This window comes from Aythya marila (assembly GCF_965140915.1).
Source record: "Aythya marila genome assembly, chromosome: Z".
Lineage (NCBI taxonomy): Eukaryota > Metazoa > Chordata > Aves > Anseriformes > Anatidae > Aythya > Aythya marila.
Genome location: NC_139080.1, coordinates 37,386,391 through 37,406,858, shown reverse-complemented (window position 1 = coordinate 37,406,858; position 20,468 = coordinate 37,386,391). Strand labels below are relative to the sequence as shown.

The window sequence follows — 20,468 nt, the reverse complement described above, 5'->3', positions numbered from 1 at the left end:
ACAGTTTTCTGAAGGTACAGTTAAGAAAAGTCTTATGATGGTTTTGATTGAAAATACCTCATATCCAAACCAGTTACCGACCTTGTGAAAAGCTCCAAAAAAAGTCAAATGCTCTGCCCAGCAATTTAAAGGAAGATTACTATGCATTTCAAGCTTCATAATAATCTGCTCTTTACTACATCTTTACTCAACATGTAAGCTTCAGCATCTATTAATTACTCCATACTTCTCCAATATTTATTCTTGCAGATACAAGCTAATTCTACCTGGTAACAAATTTATACAAGACGACACATCTGCAATGATCTTGTAGAATTCAACCTTAATATATGAAATGGCAAGACAAGCCAGAAAACGTGACTGCTCTCCATGATTCTCAAAAGCTTTGCACAAGCAAACACTTCAAACAACAGCATTAGGTCAATTTTCACTGCAACATGTTTTTCTTTGGAGAAGAGACAGCTGGCCAATACAGAGGCTGTATGTACTGTTATGTTTGTTACCTATATGCTGTACTGCTATAATTGGAAACCTAGCTTGGATTTCCCTCCAACCCCCACAACATGAAGGCTGATGTGAGCAAATCCATTCACAGAATCACAGAATCACAGAATTTCTAGGTTGGAAGAGACCTCAAGATCATCGAGTCCAACCTCTGACCTAACGCTAGCAGTCCCCACTAAACCATATCCCTAAGCTCTACATCTAAACGTCTTTTAAAGACTTCCAGGGATGGTGACTCCACCACTTCCCTGGGCAGCCTGTTCCAATGCCTCACAACCCTTTCAGTGAAGAAGTTCTTCCTAACATCTAGCCTAAAACTCCCCTGGCTCAACTTAAGCCCATTCCCCCTCGTCCTGTCACCAGGCACGTGGGAGAACAGACCAAATATGATCTACATGAATAAAAGGAAAAGTTAACAGTCATGAATGTACTTGCTCGCTGAACTGCACTTGCTTCTATCTGCCTTTACATAAAAGAGGTTTGGAGAGAAAAATGAGCTGTTATATGGCTTCTGTAATAAATAACTCTGACAAAACCTAGTAGCATAAAGAATTAAGTGTGTAAAAGTAATTCATCATGCATATTTTCCATACATGCTTACATGGAAATATCAGTGTATTTTTTAAACATCCTTATTTCTGTTTCTGTGTAACATACGAGCAGATTAACAGTCCCCTCCCAGATCTCTCAATGTCTGCGTGCCTTCCATTTAGAATCAGGAGCAACTGCAGTCCCTAAGGTTCTGCAATCTCAGAAACTCACATAAAAATTGAAGATGCATGTTATTAATATACACTTAACCACTTGAAATGATTTGAAATGTTTTTCTGCTTTAAAAGATTATGACTACCATCATTATTTTCTCCCCTGTGTTGTCAAAGACAATTAGGAGTAGTGGTTTATAAGCAGTCTTCACACAATGACCTTTTCCAGACAAGAAACTTTCTAGAGTATTTTATGTAACTTAACACAGACTTAACACAGATTCTTACAGATCATAAGTGGACCCCCACCATGCTAAATCACTGGCTCAGGGAAAAACATTCTTATTGCTTAGTACTTATTGAAAACAGGCCTGTTTACTTTATTTCTGTCACCCCATTAAAAAAAAAAAAAAAAAGAGAGAGCGAGAGAGAGAGAGAGAGAGAGAGAAAATTCTCCTAAATAGAACAGAGAAAATAATATGTATAAACAACATTCCTATCAAGACTGACACGATCAGTGAAGCATGGTTGTATGAGATCCACTCTGCATAGTACACACATTGGTAAGCCTCTATATTATCCAAAAAGTCAAGGCAAGATAAAAAAAAAACAAACAGAAAAAGCCTCTTTCTGAGTAATGCCCTCCAACATGTGAGATGTCTCACTTAAGACCCTGGAGAAGCATATTATTGGGTAGACATGTATGTTTTCTGAAACAATCAGGAGGTATGCCACATCTCAAAAAATTACTGTAGAGCCTGAGCATCACCCTGACATTCACAGCCATGTGTGCAACCAGGGTGGGTGAGTGGAAGGCACACAGGGAAGGGCACAGGGTGGGTGGGGGGCTCGCTTTCTGCCAGATGTCAGTGTGACACAGTGTGACACTGCCTGCGACATTGCAGTGGCAGGGCAGGGATGCAGAAACCTTGTCTGCACTGTGGCAGGATGACGAATTGGCCGCAGGAGTCTGTCACCTCTCCCAGAGCCATACTGAACATGACTGAGCAGCCGCAGGAGAGGAAAAGATTAGTGCTGGCATTTAGAAAAAAGGGAAATGGTGCCCTCCCTCATTTTTACAACATGAACTCTCAAAAAGCTTGCAATCTATTAAAAAAAAAAATCATCACCAATTGAGTACAGGTGAAACACTCGCATAAGGTCAATGTACAGCATACGTCCTGCAGTCAGCTGTGCTTATCATCCTGCTGGAGAGGCTCTTGCTTTAGAACAGCAGTTTAAAAGTTGACAAATGCCAAGTTTGGCAAAAGTCTTCCATGTTTACAGCTCTGTCCAGTGGTGTGTGGCAGGAAGCCAGGCATGGGCTGAGGCACAGAGGCTCAGGCTAAAGGTTTTAGGTTTTAAGGGAAGCATTTTCCCCACCAGGACAGCCCAGCCATGGGGCTGGGGCCCAGGCAGGTCGGGCCTCTGTGGCCTGGGGGTTTCATGTCCTGACAGTGTAAAGCCTTGGGTAATGTAGTACAACCCCAAAGCTGAGCCTGTTTCAGGAAGGGATGTGACCTCCCAAGGTCCTTGCCAGCCTGCATGACTCCATGATTCCAGGGAAGTACTCAGAACAGGCTGTTTCCTTACCATATTGTTATAATCTTATCTGTAAAATTTAGGAAAAAAAGCTTGAATGAAAACAATGGAGCTGAAAAAAAAAAACAAACCAAAAAAAGACAAAGCTTCATCAGTAATGAAAGAAACTCACTTGTACTCCAGACTGGAGTCAAAGCAACACTCCTCCAGTGCATCTAGGGACTTCATTAGAACTAAGTTCATCTGCTGACCAGGTACCTCACTACAAAAACAAAACAAAACAAAAAAATAAAAATCAAAACACAGCTGTGCTCTTCAAATCACATAGGACATTAAACCTCCTGATAAGACTGAATAAGCCACTAAATACTGTTCTTTTATTGCTGTAACAGGTTCTCACACTGGCCTGTAAGCAGTGACTATATGACTGGCCATTTGTGTCACTTTCATATGAACATACTAATGTAATTATGCAAATAATACAAAAACATACTCAGTTCTTAATTGGCACCCATTTTTGGTACAATACCCAAAATAGAAATCAAGCACTCTGTCTCCATATAGGTAATTCACATGATGCAAGTGGACACTATCCAGTGTGCAGAACACCACTTAGAAATTGTGAGAATTGTGAGGTGAGAATTGTGAATTATTTTACAATTAAGTTTCCTAGGGCACCTAGTCCTCTTTAAAGACGTAATCAGTCAAATTCCAGGTTGCTGTAGGGTATCATGAAAATTAATCAAACACCCTGAAGAAATGGCAAAATATATAGAACATAACACAGAGGGGGAAAAAGGCTACTGTAATAAAAGACATCTTGTAAAAAATTTGTGAAACACCTCAAGAATCATTTGCCTATGACTTCTGAACACTTTATTCCCTAAACCATAGAAGCCACTTGCAGGAATAAAGTGGTAAGTTATTTGCACGCCTACATTACATGCAGTAATTCTTACCTGACTTTTTCTTCACACAAACGTGAGATGAACATCCCCAAAGCAAGGCCGACATGGATTTGAACAGCTTGAGACTCATCAGCATTTGGCTTCCCAGGTAACCTGGCAGTCAGCATATTCAGGATGTCCTCAACCTTCTCCTTGCATGATACAATGATAACTGGCACCAGGAGAGACAAAGCAATGGCTGCACAGGAACGAGCTATAGCACTAGCAGTATTTTCACCAGAATAGGATTTCTAGAAAAAGATTTTTAAAAGATTTGTTTTTTTCCTTTTCCTCTTTGTAAAGGATATAAAACTCATTTCCTGGTAGAAACATTCAGCAACTCGTGAATTTAAAATAAATACCCATACAGCAAATGTCAGCACAGAGGAATTGCAATCTGGCAATAAACATTATTTCATGGCATTGCCAACCATACCTTTTTTCTTTGCCTTACCCTGCAGACTGTTTATATTTATTGTAACTGAATAGGTAATTAAAAGAGTGTAACTGAATATAACTTCTAAGTATAAATGAGATTGCAAAATATGAAGTTGTAAACAAAGGATAAAACAGGCAAAAACTGGAATTTAATAACTATACTACACATGAGTAAGCTCATCTGCTAAAGTCTTCTGCTTCCATTCTAAAATATTCAGGTGTGCGATCAAAAGGGCAAACAGAAGCCAGCCACAATGTCAGGGTAATTCCATAATTGTAACACATTCAGTGAGCTGGAAAATACACTTCTTTAGAAGCATCATACCTAGAATGAATAAACACGAGATCTTGCAAGATTACCAGCAGAGATGCTTTCTAGAAGAAAGATCCCTTACAAAGTTTTTTATTTTATTTCCATTGTAAAAGCTAAAATCTATAGATACCTCTATTTATGAAGCGAAAGACTGATTACAAGTAACAGCCTAATCTACATTTATCTTCTTGGATATGCAGCTCTGAAAAGATAAAAATTCCCATCAGGATGCAACATATTCTGTGGGGCCATGATTTCCGTTGTGTGCTTTAGAATTCTACAAGCACAGGATTTTTTGGATGTATTTACTTTTTAAACAGAATGGAGTTTAGAAATGAAATATGAACCATGTCACACTGTTCCATCTCACAAATACCTTTTTTAAACAACATTGTTTCCAAAGACAGAAGTCATAAAAAAAAAATCAGCAAAAACTGCTAAAGCCAACCAAGTACTTGAATCTTTTTGCATCCAGCCAGTTTAGCATTTATTTAACACTCCATTTGATTTAGTGATTTGACTTTGGAGATACCAACATCTCACTGACTGGACTAAAGGCAGTTCATGAATGCATTTAATAACGTTGAGGTTAGAAAACATCAAGATACTTTAGCTGGCTGGTATTTGTTCTTGTAGGACACATACCCCCTCCTGTATCCGCAATACAAAAAATTTCCAATCTGGTCATCTTGACCACGGTCAAGAGTTAGCAATACCTATTCTTTAAAATCTATAACAAGCTTTTAGGAGCATCTCCAGGTCCTATTTAAAAACTGCCTGATACTTCTATTGCTTGAGAATTTCAGGCCAGTTATCACACAGCAAGCACTTATGACAATTTGTACTAGTCCTCAGGGGTTCAAGTGGTATTGTAAAATGAGAATTGCTGGCTCTGTAACTATTAGATTTTGAGAAAGTCTAAACTTCAGAGCCCTAAGGCATACTCTCAGAATCACTCAAGAATTTGATATTGTTGTATGAGAAGAGTCTGTTCCTGTTAGAAGATTGTTTGTAGAACATTCTGTTGTGTTTGTTTGTTTGTTTAAAATTCCTTCACTTATGTGGTATTATCTTCTCATATAATTTTTATTACCTTGGTAATTAGGACAAAAACCCAACGCAAAAGTAACGAAAGGAAAGAAAAAAAAAAATTCTATATTACAACTATATTCTATAATATTCTATATTACAACTGGGCAAACAGAACCACCGAACTCCAGACTAAGTATTTGAGGTATAAAATGCAGGTATATGCTCCCATCTTTAATACCATAGCACATACCTGGTAGAACCATGGGAAGACTTGTCCTTTAGCCTGATAGCGGCTATTCACAATACTAAAGAGGGTCTCTATAACCATATAAATCCACTGTTGTGTAGGAAGAAAATCAGGTTCAGTCTGCAAAAAAAAAAAACAAACCCAAATGTTCATTGTTATTTTTTCTTAAATCAGGCTCTACCCAAATAGAAGTTCAGCAGCTGATGTTCCACTTATGATCCATCCAGAATGAGATCTTACTATCCCTAGGCACAGAAATTAGCATGATTTATTTGACAACTCTGACCCTCCAGACACTACTTTTGATCAGATTATTCAGTTAAAGAAAAATGACAGCGGTCAGAAAGCCTCACAATAACAGCAGGAAAAGAAAAGAAAACAAAACAAAACATGTTCCATTAACAACTCTGAATTCTTTAATTTTTTTAGTAAGTTACAGCTTTTATGAATCCTCTTGGCCCAAAATATAAATTTAATGTAGGCACAGAAACTAAGCATGGCTATCTGAGTAACTATAGTTTGGTTGCAAAGTAAAACACTTGCCAAGGATATCTAGACTAAGTATTTTAATCTATTGAAATCTGACAGGAAAACCTAAATTCTGCTAAGGTAGCTACCATATAGAAGCTGACAAAAGGCATTTAAAAAACAAGACTATTTCTCCCCACACAATCTTTTACAGGTTTGGCCAATAATAATAGGCATTAGAAAACAGGCCTTATGCTGCTCCTCACATGCAAAAAATATCAGCAACCTCAACTCATCCCATCACAAAAAAACGTAACTAATAAGTAATGCATAGTTCCATTGCTGCTACCAAAAGATGGCACCTTACAGTTACTGTAAATTTATGAGACACTGTGCTGATGCAAAAACAGTGAGTATGTTTACTATGCCACCCTAAAACACTCCGCGGTATAAGATTAAAAGGTAAGTAAAGAAACTGGCTGGGCTTCAGTGTTCACTACATTTCTATCTGATCTGTCAAAGCCAGTGTGTTTCTTGTGAGAAGTTGCCTACTTTCTTTGACTGAAATCATCAAGTTACTTTTGTATGGATCACACAGCAATTACTAGATGACATTCACTGAACAGGATGAAATTAGACCTTCAAAGTGTGAAGGACTTCATAACCACTTACCATCCCCTCAAACACACCTGGTGATATTGCTTCATCACATTCCACTAAGAATTTCTTTCCCAGATTGACTTACCTCAGGCATTCCTTCATTGTCTGAGGAAAGGCTGCTTTCATATTTGGCTACAGCAACTGCAAGACCAGTTAAGGCTAAAATAGAGTTTCCTTTCACCACTGGACTGTCTCTGGACAGAAAAAGACAAAGAACAATCAAGAGGCATGACAGACATGCCAGCAGCAAAATATGTGTCTCAATAAAGGCAAGTTATGCTACAAATGGAAGCACTTTCTCCTAGCAATTTTACTGGACTGTCTTCTATGTATAACCTATGATACACAAATAGATACACAAGCAAAAGCCTTTTTAGCTGTCACTAAAAGAAGTTCTGACATCTGGCAGAGCACATGCACTCACAGAAATGCATCAATTGATCTTGTACCATCTCTAGACAGGATAACACAAAAAGCTCTCCAAGTAGAGGCTGCTGGACAGGCAAGGTGTCACTTCACAATACACAATAGCAGAGTTTTAGCACAGAAACCATCACTGCAATCTCAGTTTATTTATTTATTTATTTATTTTACATTCCTATGTTATGAAACAATCATATCGTGGAAAATAACTGGTTTCAAAGAGTAATGACTTTGACTGAAGTGCAAGCCTTTACTTTTTCCTAAAAGGAACTCAAGAAAAATATAACTATATTCAGTTTCATGAAAAGAAAGATGCTCATTTCTCATAATTCCCAGAAAAAACATGTCACAATGTAATTCTGCTAGAGCCATCTTAGATGTTTTACAATAATAGCAACTGACCGATACAACTGTAGTAGACCACTGATGACAGCCTTACACTAGACTAATAAATACATGGTGTGTTATATTTTCTGCATTAGTCCTGCATTTCTGAAAACTTTCTTGTCTGTTGCTGTAATTACACACTTGCAAATTTAGGCATTTGCTTCCAGATTTAAAGATTTCATTTTCACAATAAAAATATGTTGCAGGTTATTATTATTATTTTTTAAAGACACATATCTCATTGGAATATCATTGACCTTTCCTGTTTCAAACACTAAAAGTATATCATTTCAGATACAAGAACTACAGATAATTACAATCAGGTGCTTAGTTAACTTCTTTGAAATCTTCCCCTACCTCTTGCCTTAAGTCATTTCCTAATTTATGCTACAGAGTCTTTTTTTTTGTTGTTGTTGTTATTATCAGCTTCTAAGAGGCTACACTTTGTAACGCACCTCATACTAACAGGAATTTCTGAATCTATACATTCATGAAAGCTGGATGCTGTAAATTTAATGGGGTAAAAAACATCATAGTAACAACAAATCCTAGAAAGAAAAGGAGCAATGCCTTGTTCTTTAATGAAAATATGGAACAAATAAAGTATTTTCTTAGAAGAAAGTCAGTAAACAAAAGAAGTTCTTTCTAGAGACATGGCCTACGTACATGAAATCCTTCTCCTGTTACCTAAAGAAAATGTACCACTTCCTCCCAAATCTGCAAAATGCTACCACCTGAATTAGTTTTGCTAATGAACTTTTACAATTAAAATCATAGCTTTCACTCTGAGATACAGAATATATATTTTGATTTTTATATGTTTAATTTATTAATAATTGCAAATATATAAGTACTAAATAATATGATTATTATTTTATTCCTCCTTTATCTCTTGCTGCTACATTATCTTAACACAGGTATTTATTGAGTAGCTAAAATATCAAACAGATATCCCAGTTTCATCCCTTCTTAGCTGGATCCTTTCAAGATAGGCTGATATGCAAGAAAACTGAGCAGCTAGAAATACCTGAACAATAGTAAGTTAAAAAAGGCAGGAGAGATTAAACCCTTATAGAAAGTCTTGATTAAAATATCCAGAGCCTTCAGCTCACAGAAGCATGCCAAAGTAACCTTTTCCTCATTTACAAGAATACACTGAAATGAGTTTTCACTGTAACTCTTCCATGGATGACATTTTTATGATTTATAAGCACTTGATGTTCTGAGGAATCACTGCTTTTAATGCTTTTCCTTAACCTGGTGCAAGTGGTCAATTTCAGGCTAACCAAGGGCAAAGCATAAGAAGAAAGCTGCTAGCGGAGAGTGATAGGAGAAAGTCAAGCTACCATATGAAGGAAGGTTAAGGCACGCATTCCTGCCTGAAAGCCACATGCCAATTCTAATATCAAATTAACAACCTTGTTACAATCTGAAAACATGTAATTACTTGACTTTGTGGGCTTCCAGACACAGGACCTTAACAGAAACTGGGATAGTTTTGAAAGGCCACTGGTCCACTACAGACCAGCCAATTTCTATATACACAACTCAATTTGAGGCAGACAGAGTTTGCTGTTTAAAAAAGAAGAGACTACAGTTCTATACAGTCTTTACTCAAAATATTACCCAACAGCCTTTCTAATAGACAAAGGCAGCGGTAAAATGCTTAAATAACAAGGTGAGGATGAGTTCCTTTGTTGAGCAGCAGTCATGTGAAAACATGAAATTGGTAGATAATCTGTTGTGGGAAATATTTTGCATCATCTGCCACAAAACAACTTATTCTCATCTGTGACAAATAAGTAGCTCTTACTTTGAAGCACCTTTGATGACATCAGTCAACATATCTCTGACCCTGCAACAGAAACAGCACAAATTTAGACCACATTGTTATATTACAGCAAGAGTTCAGCTGATTTCCTTTTGTGCCTTACATGTGCCCATTCTAGGTCAACAGTTATCTCAAATTGCTATTAGAAGGCTTCACACAAATTAATCACAGGTATTAAAATTATAGAAGTGCTCAACTAACACTCAATGTTCCTTCATGCTAATTTGCACTACCAGTGCTTTGTAAATGGCCCTTATTTGGTTTCATACTACTTTTTGCAAAATGCAGATTTATTCAACAGTCATAAATCTATTCGTTGCACTGTTACACATCGGAATCCAAATCACCACACTATGTCTTGGTATAATAAAATGAGAATGTTTTGCAACGGACAGCTGTAACAATTTATACAACACTTGTGATTCTCCTGGAACCAACTATGTACAGTTATGCTATTAAGGACTGTAGAAAACTGAATCCATTTAAACGAAAGCAAAAGGAGTAGTTGCAATTTTGTACATATGACTGTACTCAATTTATAATAGGCTACTTGCCTGTATTTGCTTAGTTTTACGTTCACATTCAGACAGAAGCAGAGATGCAGTGAATCTTCTACTTAGTCAGGTTTTGATGAGGAAAAGTATCTTGTACACCACAACATACAATACCTATTTATAAATCCTGGCCATGACTGTCACCCTCCACAAAAAGATACATTTCAATCACAGTTCCATAACACATTATTAGAGGTCTAAGAATGCATGCCTCATAAAACACATTCATATCCACCGAGATACATGTTACTCAGGCATTAAAAGAAATTCAGTCAGGGTTTCCATCTAAGTATGCTGTTTCAAACCCACTTAGCCTGGAAACACTGACATCAACTTGACAAATATCAACGTAGAATTACATAGTACTCACACAATAAAGCATTAACACTAAAGTCTACACCTTCTGCCCCCTCACTTGCCATTACAAGTTGTAAAGAGCAGGCAGGCAATTCCTTACCAGAGCCATGCTGTAAACTGCTTGTACTGTACATCTTCAAGATCCTCTTTTCCCTGCTTTAAGTCCATCTCCAACTTTGCTTGTCTCCCCTGCAGAATCATAAGTCATAAGTAGAGCTTACATGGCCAATCAATGTTAAGAATTTTTCACAAACACTTGGGTAACAGATGTAACCTTTCCCTTGAGTGCTACTTTGTAAGTGAACCCCATTGTTCTTGACATGGGATCCCACTATAATATATAAGAAAATAAAATAAAAAATAAAAGAATTGAGTGAGAAAAGCACCTGCAGCTGGCACAAATGGTCACAGATACTGAGAGATTTATGGAAAGAGAAAAGCTTCCTTTGGGAGTGGAGAGTGTACAAGCAGGGAATGAAATAGAGAAGCCTAGCACCTAAAATGGGTTCTGAAAGAAAAAAAATACTCTCTTGATTCACTACTTAAAAAATAATTTCTCATCCTTTTCCTTCTTATGATCTCAGCCTCCTTCTACTACAGTTTCTTCTGTACCTCAAAGGAGGTTATGTGGATTCTGGCCACATGTGTTATCTAAACTTATTAAGCAGCTTTGCCTTATGCTCATTCTCAAACCTTGAGACAAATACAGCTCCTTTTGTTAGGGTTATCAGTTGCTGCTCTACAGTTGGTTATTAAGCCTTAAGTGAAAAATAGACACATATGCTGTGTTTCATAAAAACCTGAGAATAAAAGATTGTCAATCCTCCAAATATAGATGTCACTCAAAAGGTGATTGTCCACTCCCAGAGACTAAAGCAACAGGTATGATACAATGACTATAGAGACAGCTGCATAAAAATTATGCCCTGCTGTCAGAAGCATAACCTTCAATGAGAAATTCCTTGGCTTTGCAGTATGTTTAAATCTATTGCAATACTCCCAAACGAGTAAACACTGGCTTAATTTCAGGACTGATCAAGAACTGTAGGATCATCATGAAGCTGAGTTCCCAGTCATTCTGAACGTGCAAATTGGCACAAGTGCTTAATCATTTGAGTAGACATACTAAAGACAGGAGAACTTCCAGACATCCAAAAGAAAAAAAATCCTCAAAAAAAGTACTTTGGTGAACTGTGAAGAGTATGCTTGGATAACCCAGCACAGACTCTACAAACCTCTGCCTCCAAACAGTAGAAAAGGTTACTGTATACCTGCTCAGAAATACTGAGTTATGTATTATCAAGACTATGCAGCTTACACTATAGTCTCATTAGGCCGTCTCATTGAAATGTACTATAGAAGTACATGAAGCAGAATAAAGATACAGGGTACTTTTTTTTTTTTTTAATTTTAATTTTTTTTTTTTTTAAAAAAAGCAACAATGGCCTGCTCTGTGGTTAATATCTAAAATTACTATTTGAAAAGCGACTGCCTGCTTTGTAATGGAGCTCAGTTTAGAAACTGATGTTTGCTTATGTCCAAGGTAAAATTTCTTCTAAAAAATGTTACAGAAGCATATGTTTTACTGCATAGCAAAGGAACAGTCAGAGCTTCTCTGTTTTGCTCAGCACCCTGAGCTGCTCATACTGAAAAACACTGATGTGACCTGGAAACATCAACAGTATGAAACAGTACAAAGGGAGACTTCTATAAGGGAGCAATTTGTCACTAGTTTTTATGTCATTTTTCTACTGAAAAAAAAAAAAAAAGAAAATGAAAAAAAAAAAGAACCAACATTGCTCTATCTACCAGGTCAGCTAACCTAATGAAAGAGCAGTTTTAAGGTAATTCCTGTACTCCCTATCATTAGATCAGTTGGAAAAATCAAAGATGAGTCCTTACAATATGATAGCATTACATGCTGAATAAGAGAAGTTATATTCAACTAATGATTTCTCAGTAGCTTCTGATCATTTTGTGGTACCATTATTGGAAAATTCCTATCCAAAATAATAGAACAGAAGTCTAGACAAAATTTCCCGTTCTAAAAAGTCACCTGCAATTGGAACTGACCTTAGTGGAACTTCACATAGGAAAAAGGCTGCAAGAACCAGAACTGTGAGCAGAAATTATACTTGTACAAAGCATCTCAGACTGTGCTGCCTGAAAACTCAATTTTTATTTTCTTTTCATAATTTGCATTGAACACATTAAGCTTTACTTTTAAATTTTTGTTACCTGCACTGATGATTGAAGCTCTTGCTGTTAGAAATGAAAATCCATACAGCTTGAATGAACATTAGTATGCACAGTACTTTGTACCTCAGAATTACCTGTAGGACTGCATTGTAGGTTCGACTCATGAATCCTAACCAGGACTGTGGCAGTAGTATAGAGCGATGCCATTCAGAAGGTTGAATGTTAACCTGTGCAACACACCAGAAAGGGTAGAATTGATTACTGCAAGTCTAACGTATACTGAACATATGTTTTCTGACCTGTGGTTTGCAGACAGTATTTTGGTAATGCCCAATGGACAGTATACATGACTGTATAAAAGAAAAACAGGTAACATATTTTATTCTCCTTCCTGGTTATACCCACATCAAGTTACTTTGCAACTTCATTACCCAGGTCAGCCAAAACTATTTGCTTCGGATAGTTCACTAGATAATTGATCCCAGAGAGAGCACTGGAATTGCACATGACAATAAGCACAACAGTATGGTAGCACTGGTAGACGAAAATGCATACATAACAAGGATAACAGAGCAGTTTATGCTTGTGATCGCTCTTGTAAATCTTAGTTGCTTTAAAAGTTTTAAACAGATATGTATAATAAATGCATTTTGATGACAACCTAAATACTGGGGAGACTACTGAAAAGGAATCACTATAACTAACTAGGGTTGGTATAATTATGTCCAAGTACATAATTCAAACTTCCTTTAAGGAAAATAATTGTTAAAAAAATAATAAACAAAGGAATTGTAAAGTTTCTTTCTAGGAAACACCATTTTAGAATTAACTGGAAGAAAACAACACTACCTCAAGGACTGTTTAAATAAATATACAACAGCTGTCCCTGCCTACCTCCAAATCTCACACAGACATGGCAGTTTCTGCTTCACAAAAAGAGAATGACTCAAACAGTGAGCTGTACAATCTGATATATGTGCACAGTCCATGAGAACCCAAGGTTGTTCTCTCCAGTAAGTACTATAACAAACAGTGACTTAAAGACATTTTCAGAGCATGTTGAAAAACAAAAATGAGTTGGGTGATCTCAGTAAGAAACCATTTTCTAGCTATTGATAGCTTAATAACTACAGTAGTAGATTAAACACAATGGGCTACAAATTCAAAGCCACAAAAAACTGTTCTTCCAGACCTCAGGTGTGTGACATACGCACCTTCTCCACCAGTTTGCACATCATGGAATTTATAAATCAAACTACATGAATCCACAAAAATGTGCATCAAAACAAATAAATTGGCATAGTCTTTTTTTTTTTTCTCACTCCATAACTGTTTTAATTGCAGCAACTTTTTATTAAAATAAAGAAGGAGTTAAGGTGTTCTCACCTTTTAAATAGCCATGTTTTCAAAGCCACAGAAAAAAAGAAAAAAGCTCTGTAACAGAAGCAATGGTGCTGCAATGTTGTCTCCTTGTATTCTTCATTGGAAATAAAGAATTGATTTTTGTTGATACCACCCAATTATTTCTACTGTCTGCCTCTACCAAGAAGATGAAAAAATGTCATCACAATCATCAATGCACTGGAAATGAGTTATTTAACCTCAGCAGTTTCCTGGGTAATAAGTTTTTAATAATGGAAATGCAAACATGTCAGGCTGAGGTGAGATGGGATGGATATATTACAGTAGTCACTGTCTAAGGCCCGCGCTTTTCACTTCTAAATTAAAGGAACACACTAGGCTTTCTGAGTTACAGAAAAACTCATCCTGTAGCTATGATCAAACATAGTGCAAAGCCTAAAGCAAAGAACCGTCTGGGATTAAACCTGGCAAGATTACTATTTCTCCTTTTTTTTATTCCTCCTGATTTATTATGAAGCCTAGCAACTGTTCAACATGTGAAACACTCTATGTCTCAAGGTATGCAAAAGTCCCCTTTCTTTACTGTGCTCCAGTGACCTCCTCTGTACACAACAGTCAATCAAGATAAACAAATGAACTTGCCTCACCTGTTAATTATTTTCCTACGTCTTTCTCTCTCACTTCCTCTGTTTTATGCCCCTTGTGGTCTACATAAAGCAAATAATATTACTTTTTTACATGGATCTTATAACAAAACCCAAAGGACTATGCTAAAGCTCCATGGCCATTGCTACCATGTGAAGTTAAAATAGTTACAAGTAAGCACTAATATTCCTACACAAGTAGGAACCGAAAGAGAGGACATACTCCACCCCAAAGCCAACAGAAAAACACCCTGCAGAAAAACACATCTCATATTTAAATGCTTCGATAACACTAGTTCATGCACTATTTTAGTAACACTAGCCAAAATTTTATTCACAGATCCTGTCTCACCTCTGCATATTAACTTCTTCAGCAAGTTGCTGAGTAGCCCAGGCTCCAATCAGAATTATTTGTGTTAAGTTCCCACAGAATCTGCAGAAGCATCAATCTCACACTTCGCCTCCAGTCTGAAACTAATTTAGACTTCAGCAAGAAACCAGACAAATCTGAACGTACATCTACGAAATTCATCACATAATCTACACTTGTCCAGCAGATAAAGAACAGGCCTTCAAAACACCTGAGCTGCTCCCACAGGAAAAAGAAAGCTTAATGTCTGTTGTTGCATTTAACATGGCCCGATCAGGAATGCATTAGCAGTACATCTTACCTAAAATTTGTAGATGTACTCAATGATCAGTGGAACTATTGAGCAGCTCTTGATGAATTAACTTTTTTCATAGCACTAAACATTTTATGAACATGGGGAATGAGAGGAAGACAGAAGACACGGTAGCACCACAAAGCAAAGAACACTAAAGTAAAAATCATCTAATACTGAAAATGACTGGTCATGATGCTAAAGATTATCACAAACTGTGTTGACACCCCCTTTTTCAGTACAGAATACCAGTTGTTTTTACTTTTCCTCTATCAGTGAACACACAATATTGGCTGCATTAAGCATTGGTTAACTTGGTTAACTAACACTGTGCAAGCATAGACAAAGCTGAACATTAGCAAAATCCAGATTCTTTTTAGAGTGTAATTTATGTGTAAGAAGACAGTGTTGGGGTGGGAAAGGGAAAAATGCTCAAGAGACTTCTGAACCACCTGTAAGTGGTTGTGAAACCCTGCCACACCTGGTCGATGGATGTTCTTAGGAGTCAGTATAGCCATATCAGGCTGTCAAGCAGCTTTCAAGGAAGAGTTACAGCCTGATATTTGAAGCAATGAAAAACACTTTGAATTAGGTGATAGTAATCTATTCTTGTTGAACAATGCTTAAAACCTTCAGGACACGTCTCCTTGAAAAGACACACAAGCAGAGACTTTGGTGGCCAAATCCAGGAGAGGGAGCTCATGCTCCTGTACTTCAGCACTAGTGAACACACATGGCACAAGATGTGGACTCTTCTGCAAGAGTGGAAAGTCATTTCAGACTAAAAAAAGCACTCCCAATAAAAATCAAACATCATGACAAGATCTGGATGAGTTTTCTTTCACAAATCCTTTTGTATTGCCACAAATCTTTGTATATATTGTTTACTTGTTTGGTAATGAGACATTGCCAGCAGAGGGCACACAAAACAAGTTTAGGTAACAGTGAAATAAACCCTGTTTCTATTGTTTCCCTGGGTATCTAGTAAAGATAATACTGCTTAAAGTGCAAACTTCAGGTCTTAGAAACTGTGATACCAATATTTATGACCCATTTTAAAATCATTTACTGTGCAGAAAGAATGGGAATTACAATGCGTTCTTTACAACACAATAGGTTTCTACCTAGAAAACCTTACCAATTCAGATAGTCCCTAGGTTCAGATCATCTCTTTAACAAATGTGTGGCTATGGAAATCGTCTTTGAGACATTAATCATGTTAATTAAGTGTCTTGGCATGTATTTAAATGCCCTTCTCACATAGGGGACATATAAAGTGTGGCACCAGTGATTTCATAAATAAGACTAGCATTACATTTCCATATCAATGAAGAAGTGAAGTAGCACCTCTTTGATTCTTAAATTTTGCTCAGAGGGTCTTCATTAACATACTTCTATGCATACACTTCCAACCACTCTTCCCAGTATTCTTTTGTGTGAAAACACTTGCCTCTCTTCCTTGTCTTTCTCTAAGCCACATTATACTGAGGAGAAGGTTCACAAAAACCTGTCAGCAAACTTATTTCCTGAACACTGTTTCATCGCTGTAGGAGATGCATTCAATAGTAGCGGAATAATGGTATTATTAATAGTGGAATTCCAATTACTGGAAGCCAGCACAAACTAGTCCATAATCTGAATTTACATCCTGTATTGGGTTTACATGGCAAGGGTTTGGTAGCAGAGGAGCCGAAGGGGTGTCCCTCAGTGAGAAGAGCCCAGCAGCTGCCCCATGTCAGGTCAGAGTCAGCTCCAGCTGGCTCTAAAAGGGACCCACTGCTGGCCAGAGCTGAGCCTGTGAGAGAGACTGGTTGGGCCCCTGGGAGAGCAGATTGAAGATGTGGATTAGAAACAAAACAAAACAAACAAACACAAAAATTGCTGCGGAACAGCAGCTGGTAGAGAGGAGTGAGAAAATGTGAGAGCTAAACATTACTGCAGACACAAGTCATTGAAGAAGCAGAGCGAAGCCGATCTCCGCGCTGCAGCCCGTGGGTGGAGGAGCCCCCGGTGGAGCAGGTGGATGTGACCTGGAGGAGGCTGTGGCCCACGGAGAGGAGCCCATGCAGGAGCAGAGGGTCTGGGGGCAGCTGCTGCCATAGGGGACCCGTGCTGGAGCAGTTTGCTCCTGGGGACCCCATGGTACAGAGCCGTGTGGGAGCAGTGCTTGAAGAGCTGCTGCCTGTAGGCAGCCCCCGCAGGCTCAATTTGGGAAGGACGGCATCCATGGGAGGAAACCCACGGGGAGCAGAGTGACCGTGAAGGAGCAGCAGAGATGAAGCATCAGGGACTGACCATAGCCCCCATTTCCCTGTTCCCCTTCACAAACCAGGGGGAGGAGGTAGAAGAGGGTGGGTAGGGGAAAGGTGTTTTTAGTTTGCTTTTAGTTTCTCGGTGTGCTGCTCAGCTAGTGATAGGTATTAAATTATTTTAATCTCCCTAGTCTCTCTCCTTGATTCTGTTTTGCCCATGACAATAATTGGTGAACAATCTACCCGTCCTCATCTCAACCCTTGAGTCCTCTCTTCCATTACATTTTCTCCTCCTCTTCCTTTGAGGAGGGAGAATGAGAGAGAAGCTATGATAGAGTTCAGCTGCCAGCAGGGAAGAATGACCACACATCCACTGAAGTACCTAGGCACAGATGAATACACTACAGAGAATCGTGTTCTAGAAAATCCAATTACCATCTTGAGGTGCATCAGGGACAACGTTTGAATAAGTCCTCGAATCTCCTGATTACATTAAAATCAAACCAGGAAAGATAGAGAAGGAGCTTTCCACTTTACTGCTTGAAGGTTCACATCATCACAGCACACCTAATGAATGCCCTTAAAATAAAAACTGAGGACGTTTCTTGGAATAATAGAATCCTTTAGGTTGAAAAAGACCTCTGAGATCATCATGTCCAACTGTTAACCTAGCACTGCCAAGGCTACCACTAAACCATGGCACCACATCTAAGTGTCTTTTAAATACTTCTAGGGATGGTGACTCAATTATTTTGCTGGGCAGCCTGCTCGCTCCAACACCTCACAACAATTTCAGCGAAGACATTTTTGTAAAATAATTCCATTTTTTCCAAGCCTCCCCTGGTGCAACTTGAGGCCATTCCCTTTTGTCCTATCACTTGTTGCTTGGGATGGAGGTCCCTTCCAACCTAGATGATTCTGTGTGAAGAAACTGTCATCCCACCACAACCTTCTTTGAGGTAGTTGTGAGAGAGAGATAAGGTCTCCCCCAGCTTTCTTCTCTCTATGCTAGATAACCCCAGCTCCCTCAGTTGTTCCTCGTAAGACTTGTTCTGTGAGTATGCACAGTACTTAAGACATGATCATTTGTTAAGCAGTATTTTAACATTATACAATTCACCAGTAATACTCAACTGTGCAATTGTGCCTACAAGTGTTAATTATTATATATATGTATATAAGTATTCGATTTCCAACACAGAGCAAGCACTTCAGTATTGACAAACATACGCAGGCAAGACTATCCTCCCCTCTTAAGTTAAAAACACTTCACCACTTCAGACTGTCAAAGTCACTATTTACCACATTTGTGTGCCAAAAGCAGGCTGCCTCATGTGATTTTTGTATGTAGCATAAACTGTTCTCTTCACCTCCATTAGAGAAATAAAAGCTTTGTAGCTAGCTGAAGGCCTAACAGCTTTATCTCCTTTAATGCAAAACATACATGCACAGAACCACCAAAACACATGGTGCATGATGTGAACATGTGACTCTTCATCCTCATTCATTTTTAAAAGGTAAGTGAAGCTGTTAAGAGATTATTCCCCAAAATCCTTACAAAGAATTACTCCAAAGGCTGAAACACTTGCAAGTAATTACTGGCTAACCTAGCCCAGGTGACTGTGATAAACCTCAGAGATTTCTTGCACAGTATGGTCCAGATAGCCTTAAAGAAAACAAAGAAAACATTACCTGGGTGACTTCTGACCAGTGTGATTACAGTAACTTTAAAAGTCCTTTCAACAAGAGTTTAATAAGCTGTGTTTAATAAACAATCAAACATCTCCATTTCTGGGGGAATGATGATCTTCCTCTCTCAAGTCACTAGTGACTGAGAAAGAGAAATACAGATTTCAAATGCACCACTGTCTACTGAACGTATGTTCTGCCTCCCATGAGATACCAGGTCAAAGAACATTAAAAAGACCCTCCTGTATCTCATCCCTCATCTGACCATTATGACAGATGTTACTGCTGTCTCCAATCCTTCATCTAGGATAACACCTAGAAAATAGAAACTGTCTAGCCCATTAAGGTTTAACCATAAATTGCCTCCTTACTGTTATTGCTGATAGATTTGAATGGGAGCTAAAAACAGGTCTGCATTAATTGTATGGTTTACAGACTTTAAAACACACATGAAGAAATTCTTTCCACTGCATACAAATCTTTTTTTTTTTCCCCACAATCTCATGAATCATACTTTTACACATAACAAATCTCTGAAAATTAAAACAGGTTGCCTCAAGCGGCATCCAGTGTCACAGTATTCAAAAATCTAAGTGCAATAATGACAACTAAGCACACAGAGATCCAGACAGATACGCAACCTGCAGACTCATATTCTGTGAGTGCACATCCAATCAGTGAAGAAACACAAACCTAATTATCCCACTATGGTGTTTATACTGATGACTGCTATTCCCTAATTAAGGAAATGACAACTGCTGAGAAATTCCACAGGTTAAATAAGGGGATGTTTGCTATCTCCCAAGCAATTCTCATTTCATAGCATTTGCATGCATGTGACAATTTTCTTGTAACTTTATGCTGACTGCAATGCTTTAGAGGCAACTATAAGACCTCTTTTTAATAAAATGCTTATTTTTTTATATTTTTTTATTTTGTAGCTTAAAATGCCTCTAACTATAAGAGAGAAAAAAAAGTCAGAGCAGTAGCAATGAAATGACATTCCAGTAACTTAAACCTATAAAAAACCAAAACCAACTGTTTAATGTGCTGTGTTGAAATCTGAAGCAATGACTTCATAGAAACAGTTAATTCCTTTGGCCAGTGCACAAAACAAAGATTAGGTACTACTGACATAGTTTTTGTAGACCAATGCCGCTACTATTAAGCTTTATAATTTAAGCTCTTTGTTTTTACCATTAAAATCTGCTCCCCATAAGAACACTGACAACTAAATTAATACTAAAAAGCAT

The 20,468-nt window shown here is 37.9% G+C and overlaps 1 protein-coding gene across 1 annotated transcript in view; it reads right to left on the bottom strand.

Moving 5' to 3' along the window:
- Nucleotides 1–20,468, bottom strand: part of FOCAD (focadhesin) — a 123,134-nt gene that overhangs the window by 22,905 nt on the left and 79,761 nt on the right. The window contains exons 23-29 of the mRNA XM_082783788.1: nt 12,741–12,833; nt 10,508–10,596; nt 9,479–9,520; nt 6,941–7,049; nt 5,731–5,847; nt 3,710–3,948; nt 2,923–3,012 (exon numbers count right to left, since the gene is read on the bottom strand). Of these exons, the coding sequence (XP_082639914.1) occupies nt 2,923–3,012; nt 3,710–3,948; nt 5,731–5,847; nt 6,941–7,049; nt 9,479–9,520; nt 10,508–10,596; nt 12,741–12,833 (779 nt within the window). The remainder of the gene's footprint in view (nt 1–2,922; nt 3,013–3,709; nt 3,949–5,730; nt 5,848–6,940; nt 7,050–9,478; nt 9,521–10,507; nt 10,597–12,740; nt 12,834–20,468) is intronic.